The following is a 7,497-nucleotide window of genomic DNA, read 5'->3' as shown; positions in this document are numbered from 1 at the left end:
ATTGGCACAGAAATAGATAGGTGGACAAATGGAACAGAATAAAGTTCCCAGAAATAAACTTCCAGACATACAGCCAACTGATTTTTGACAAAGGGTGCCAGTCAATCCAGTGGGAAAAGGAAAACTTCTTTAGCAAATGGTGCTGGAAAAACTGAATATCCACCTGCAGAAAGATCAATCTGAACCCATACCTCTCACCTTTGATAAAAATCAACTCAAAGTGGATCAAAGATCTAAATCTAAGACCTCAAACTATAAAACTGCTACTGGAAAACACTGGGGAAACTCAGGGAGACATTGGGGTAGGCAAAGACTTCTTAATCAAGGCCCCCAAAGCACAGTTAATAATCTTCAAAATAGACAAGTGGAATTACATTAGATTAAGAAGTTTCTGCATGTCAAAAGACACAGTAATTAGTGTGAATCAACAGCCCTCAGAATGAGAAAATATTTTTGTAAACTACACATCAGATAAGGGACTGATAATTAGAATACACAAGGAATTCAAACAGGTGTCCCGAAAAAAGATGATTAACCCTATTAAAAGATGGAAGAATGAGTTGAAAAAAAACCACTCTCTAAGGAAGACATACAAGTAGCCAAAAGGCATATGAAAAAATGCTCAACATTCCTCATTATAAGGGAGATGCAGATCAAAACCACAAAGGGTTAGCACCTAACCCCAGTCAGAATGGCAAAGATTAAAAAAATAAATAATGATAATTGCTGGAGGTGATGTGGAGAAAGGGGAATGCTCCTACACTGTTGGTGGGAATGTAAATTGGTCCAGCCATTGTGGAGAATAATATAGAGGTTCCTCAAAGACCTTCAAATAGAACTACCATATGATCCAGCAATTCCACTCCTGGGTATTTACCCAAAGGAGAGGAGAACCCTCAGTCGGAAAAGTGCTTGCACAACTATTTTCATTGCAGCATTATTCACGATTGTTAAGACATGGAACCAACCCAAATGCCCACAAACTGATGAATGGTTAGAAAAACTGTGGCACATCTACTCCATGGAATACTATTCAGCCATAAAGAACAAGGCCCTCGAATTTGAGAGAAAGTGCACGAATATAGAAGATTTGTTGCTGAGTGAAGCAAGTCAGGCTATGAAAGACAGACATTGTATGTCTCCACTTAATATATACCGACTGTCCACACTCTATGGTAGAGACAGAAAGACTGGAGAACATAAAAGTATTAAAAATTGTAATGGACACTAGAGACAAAGTGGAAAGAGAATGTGGGAGGGGAAGAGTATAGGAAATTTGGTGAGAAAATGGAGAGGTAAGACACTTGTGGGACACAGATAAGATTTATTATCTGTTGATGAGGATGTGTATGGTGGTCTCAACTGGGCTGGGCTGAGGTGTATATCATGCTGGATAAAGTCTCTTCATAATCTAAATGATGTATGAATAATAATTAAAATAAATAAGAAAAAAAGAAAAAAATTGTCCATTTTACCTAAATTGTCAAATTTATTGACAAAAATTGTTGATTATATTCTCTTATTTTACTTTTAACATCTGTAGAATATCCATGAACATAAGTCTGGCTTTAGGCAAATGAATGTAAATAAATAAATTTTTTTAAAAAACCTTCTAGGGGACCAGCAGTTAGCGTAATGCGTAATGGCTATGTCTCTGGACTCCCATGTAGTCGACCATGGTTCTAGTCCAGGATCCAGTGACTTAAAATCACGCTGGCACGTGTGCGTGCGTGCCCAATATCCCGAGAGGAGAAGGGAGGAGAACGGATTGTGGCCTGTCCATACCCCCTGGGGGGTGATTTCTCACTTTCTGTCTCTTTCTCTTTCTGGGGAGCACACATGCCCTAAAGAAAAAACCTCTCAAAAAAAAAAAAAAAAAACTCTTCTGTAGAATATGTAGTGATATCATCTTTTAAAAATCCTAATATTGGGCCAGCAGGTGTGATAGTTAAGGTGACTGCAGTTTGAATACCAGACTTGGTGGCTTGTTTTCTTATTTTCCCTCTTTCTCTCTCTGGTGAGTGCACATGCCGTATAGCAAATTAAACAACAATAATGATAATAATAAAAATAAATTAATTTTTTAAAAACTTCTAATATATATATTTTAAAGAATTATTTATCTAACTTTATTTATTATTATTTGTCAGTTAGACCAGAAAGACAGCGAGAGAGAGGAGAAGGAGAGAGAAAACAAGCCACCAAGTCCAGGACTTGAACTGTGGTCACCCATGTGGGAATCCAGCGCCTTAACTACCATGCTACCTGCTGGCCCAAAAAACTCCTAATATTGATCATTTGAGTTTTCTTTTATTTTTTATTAAGAATTATTCTATTTAACTTTATTTGTTTTATTTGCCAAATGAGAGACAGAGTCAGAGCAAGTGAGAAAGAGAGAGAGAGGGGGAAAGTCCGAAAGCAAGCCACCAGGTCTGATTTTCAAACCGCGGTCAGCCACGTGTGCCCCTAACCACCATGCCACCTGCTGGCCCATGTTTTCTCTTTTATTGATTATTCTTGCTAGATTATAGATTTTGATAGCTTATTTAAAGAACAAATATTAGACTATGATGATTTTCCTTACTGTATATACTATCTACTTAATTTATTAGTGCACTGATTTTCTTCTGCCTTTTTTTTTTTTTGAGAGATTTTTGCTATAGGGCATGTGCCCTCGCCAGGGAGACAGAGAGACAGAAAGGGAGTAATCATCCTCCAGGGGGGATGGCCACATCACAGTCCCTTCTACTCTCAGGATCCTGGGCATGCATGCTCAGGCACCCAACATGAGTTTTTAAGTCGCCAGGTCCTGGATTCAAACTGTGGTCGTCTACATGAGAGTCCAAAGACATAACCATTAGGTCAGCCATTGGCTGCTTTGAGTTTTATTTGCTCTTCTTTTTTGAGTTTCATAAAACAAAAGCTTATAAGGTCGATTTTCAACCACTCTCACTTTCTTTTTTTTTTTAGGTTTTTGCTATAGGGCGCGTGCGCTTGCCAGACAGAGACAGACAGAGAGACAGAGAGACAGAAAGCAAAAACCACCCCCCAGGGCAGATGGCCACACCACAATCCCTTCTCCTCCATTCTCCTCTTGGGATCTTGGGCACGCACAACACGCACCCGGCATGAGTTTTAAGCCACCGGGCCCGGGACGCAAACCACGGTGGACGACATGGGAGTCCAGCAACATAGCCATTATGCTAACTGCTGGTCCCCCCCCCTTTTTTTTTTCTTTTTTAGGAACCACTCTCACTTTCGACTGCAGTCATTAAAAGCCGTAAATTTCTTCCTAAGCTCTGCTTTAGCTGCATCTCACAAATTTTGATATTTTACTTTCATTATTCTTCAGTTCAAAATGTTTTCTAATTTCCTTTGTGATTTCCTCTTTGACCTATAGGTCGTTTAGAAGTACGTTCCTTCATTTTTACGTTTTGGAATTTTCTACAATTCTTTCTGTGTTGGTTGCTAATCGTCAGTGAATATACTATGTATGATTTCAGTTCTTTTGAAAATTTCTGATATTTGCTTTATGACCCAGCATGTGATGTATTTTTTACATGCATCAGAGAACAGTGTGTATGATAGTTGGATATAAAGTTCTTTTTTTTCCCAGAGAGTGCATGTACTTACTAACAAGAGACAGAGAGACAGAAAGAGAGAGAGGAAAAGTAAGAAAGCATGCCCCATGAAGGATGGTCACATCATAATCCCTTCTTCTTCATTCCTCCACCCTTCAGGATTTGGGGCACCCACACAGCCATAGCCAGTGGTTGGTTGGTTGGTTGGTTGGTTGGTTTTTCAAGCTGCCAGGTCTAGATTTGAGCTTCTCAGCTGGCACGTGGGATCCAGATGCCCCAACCACCTCCCCACAGACTTGCCAGGGTATAGTTCTTTCTGTAAATATCAATTTGGTCAAGTTGGTTAATAGCGTTGTTTAAATATATCCTTATTGACTTTACATCTTCTAGTCTTTAAAAGTTACCAGGAGATGTGTGTTAAGACCTTCAGTTATAGGACCACTCGGAGGTGAGGTGGTTAAGATGGATACATGGCTGGCTGAACTGTCTGAGTCCCAGATTCCAGAGCTCGAGAACCACTCCAGGCCTGTGTGTATGCATGCTCAATATCTCAAGAGGAGAATGGAGGAGAAGGGACTGTGGCATGATCATCCCCACTGAGGAGTGCTTTCTCACTTTCTCTCTCTCTTTCTCTCTGTCTCTCTGGCAGGTACATATGCCCTATGCAGATGATAAAACCTTCAATTATTATAGTGGACTTACCTATTTTTGCTTTTAGCTTAGCTCATTATTATTATTTTTTTTTTTTGGAGAGGTTTTTTGCTATAGGGTGCGTGCGCTCGCCAGACAGACAGAGAGAGACATAGAGACAGAAAGCGAGAAATCCCCCCCCAAGGGGGATGGTCATGCCGCAATCCCTTCTCCTCCATTCTCCTCTCGGGATCTTGGGCACGCACGCACACGCGCCCGGCGTGAGATTTAAGCCACTGGGTCCAAGACGCGAACCGCGGTCGATTACGTGGGAGTCCAGCGACATAGCCATTACGCTAACTGCTGGTTCCCAGCTTAGCTCATTATTAATGTTTTATATATTTTAAAGTTATATTATTACATCCATATAAATTTAAAATTGTGGAGTCTTCCTATTGAAAGCAACCATTTTATTATTATGAAATGTTCTTCCTTATCTGTAGCAATAATCCTTGGCTAAAAATGCACTTTTACTTAAAGAGTTGTATTTTTTAAAAATACTTATTTTGTTTAGCTTTACTTATTTATTTACTTATTTAATTTGACCAGAAAGGGACAGAAAGAGAGAAGGAAAGTGAGAAAGCAAGCCACCAGGTCTGTGATTCGAACCATGGTCACCCATGTGGGGGTCTAGGACCTTAACCACCATGCCACCTGCTGGCTCCTTCTTTTTCCTCTAATTTCTTTAAGTTAATTTTCTTTTTTTTTTTTTTTTTAAGATTTACTTATTTTAAAAAGAAGTCTTTCTTTCTTTCTTTTTTCATATGAGTTTTGCCAGAGGAAGACAGACAGCCCACCATGCCACCTGCTGGCTCCTTCTTTTTCCTCTAATTTCTTTAAGTTAATTTTCTTTTTTTTTTTTTTTTTAAGATTTACTTATTTTAAAAAGAAGTCTTTCTTTCTTTCTTTTTTCATATGAGTTTTGCCAGAGGAAGACAGACAGCGAGAGAGTGAGAAAGCAAATCACCAGGTCCAGGACTTGAACTGCAGTCCATCATGTGGGAATTCCAGCACTTTAACCACCATGCCACCTGCTGGTCCCAATTTATTTATTTATTTTACTTAATTTTGTTTGTTATTATTATTTATTTTTAATTTTACCACAGAGAGGCACAGAAAGAGAGAAAAGGAAAGTGAGAAAGCAAGTCTCCAGGTCCAGGACTTGAACCTTGGTCATGTGAGATTCCAGCACCTTAACCACCACACCACCTACCAGCCCCTTTAAATTAATTTTCTTTATTTCTTTAACCCATATGCATATGCCACCTGATAGGCTTTCTTTTGATTGTTTTCATGCTGTCCTCTTTCTTTTTATTTTCTTTCTTTCTTTCTTTCTTTCTTTCTTTCTTTCTTTCTTTCTTTCTTTCTTTTCTTTCTTTCTTTCTTTCTTTCTTTCTTTCTTTCTTTCTTTTCTTTCTTTCTTTCTTTCTTTTTCTTTTTTTTTTTTGGCTTTAGGATGCAAGTGCTTGATAGAGAGAGAGAGAGAGAAAGAAAGAGAAGGAGAGGAGAGTGAGGCCACACAGAAATCCCTTCTCCTCTATTCTCTTTTCTGAATTTTGGTAATACATGAGCCCAATGTTTTTGTCAAACTGCCAGGTCCAGGACAGAACAGCGGAGGCCACCATGATGGATCTAGCCACCTTAAACCTCCATGCCACCTGCTGGCTCTTTTTCTAAATTATTATTTAAAATTATTTATTTAATTTTTATTTATGTATTCTTTTTTTTTGGTTTATGCAACTTTATTGAAGAAAAATAAATCAATTACTAGCAGAGCTATTTGTCAATCACTCATCCATTGACAACTTGCATCATTTACTCAGTGCTATATTAAACAGTGTATTGGAAGATAGATTAACTAATAGCTCCAAGCCTCCTAACAATTTAAATGAAAATTAGAAAATCAAGAAGTGTTTGACTTCCAATTTCCATTCTCTGTAGAACAAGAACAGGCCATTCCTTTACTGACATGTATAAAATACATCACATTTTCTGTTCTGCCGACGCTATAAATTCAATACCAGTTCTCTCCACCCACGTAAGTTATGAGCGTGAAGTATATCCTGTAACCTCAAATCTGTAACAGTGGAAGGCTTAACCAAGAATGGCTGCTGCTAGAATAATGCTGCTTCCTCTGATGTGGCAACTGCGTGTCCATCCCCCGCCCCCTCAGATGGTCTCTTCAGCCTGTTAGAGCGGTGAGGAATGGTTTCAGTCTCATAACCAAGTTAGAGTGAGGACATTGGCCACATAATACACATGCTCCATTTTTTTAAAAAAATTCTGAATCTTGGGCAATTGTTTTCTTGTAACTACAGTTTCTAAAAGCAGTTATTGTCCAAAGCTGGAAGAACAAGTCTTCTCAGATAAGCATGTGAATGAATACAGGGAGGTAAACAAAAAAATAAAATGAAAAAAGATGAGGTCTGATAAGGGAGCAGTCGGATAAGAAAATCAAAAAGGGAAGAGTAATTTAAAAGTTTATTCCAGCTATAATGCGAGTTATTCTGACTTTAAGGTAGTATCACATGGCATACGTCTGAGTCCATTCCCGAGATGTTCTGTTGTACTTATCTCTATCTGTTTTATAGACCCGTGCAATCTCTGGCACTAGGGGGTCATCTGCGTTTGGGTCACATAGCAGTGAAAAAAACAGATAAAAGAACTTTAGAAATAGAGCAGGAGACCACTGTGATCTTAGAATATCAAGACAAATGCTGCCATTACTGTTAATATTTGGATGATAAATTCTTGTTGTAAATGCAACCTTAAGTGGTTTGAAGGGGTAGTCTGTAGGAAAATGAATTGTCAAAAAGAATGCACCGCCTTGATTTGGGCTGTTATTAGGTCCCATAATTGTGGCTTGCCAATGAAACATATCAGCCCTAGCTGGACCTGTGGAACACTGTGCTGGAGGGTCACGGGTCAAATCACTAAATTCCTTATTAATCCGTTTCAGCGCCATAGTCTGTGCTTTTAGTCGGCCTCCTCACTTATCTCGGTGTACTCGCAAAGGTCTGGCCAAAACTCTTGTTGTTGTTGGTTTTGGAGAGGTTTTTGCTATAGGATGCGTACGCTCTCCAGACAGACAGAGAGAGACAGAGAGACAGAAAGCGAGAAATCACCCCCCACCACCACCACCACCAAGGGTGATGGCCACGCCGGAATCCTTTCTTCTCCATTCTCCTCTCGGGATCTTGGGCATGCACGCACACACGCCCGGTGT

At 39.3% G+C, this 7,497-nt stretch overlaps 1 protein-coding gene across 1 annotated transcript; it reads right to left on the bottom strand.

Moving 5' to 3' along the window:
- Positions 1-6,795: 6,795 nt before the first annotated feature.
- On the bottom strand, positions 6,796-7,255 carry LOC102483855 (ubiquitin-conjugating enzyme E2 D3-like). The gene has a single exon (XM_014586406.2). The coding sequence runs from the start codon at positions 7,234-7,236 to the stop codon at positions 6,796-6,798; it is 441 nt and encodes a 146-aa protein (XP_014441892.1). The 5' UTR covers positions 7,237-7,255.
- Positions 7,256-7,497: the final 242 nt, after the last annotated feature.

This window comes from Tupaia chinensis, unplaced genomic scaffold, assembly GCF_000334495.1.
Source record: "Tupaia chinensis unplaced genomic scaffold, TupChi_1.0 Scaffold000133_1, whole genome shotgun sequence".
Lineage (NCBI taxonomy): Eukaryota > Metazoa > Chordata > Mammalia > Scandentia > Tupaiidae > Tupaia > Tupaia belangeri.
Note: the sequence above shows the minus strand (reverse complement) of the source record. Positions and strands in the feature narration are given on the sequence as shown.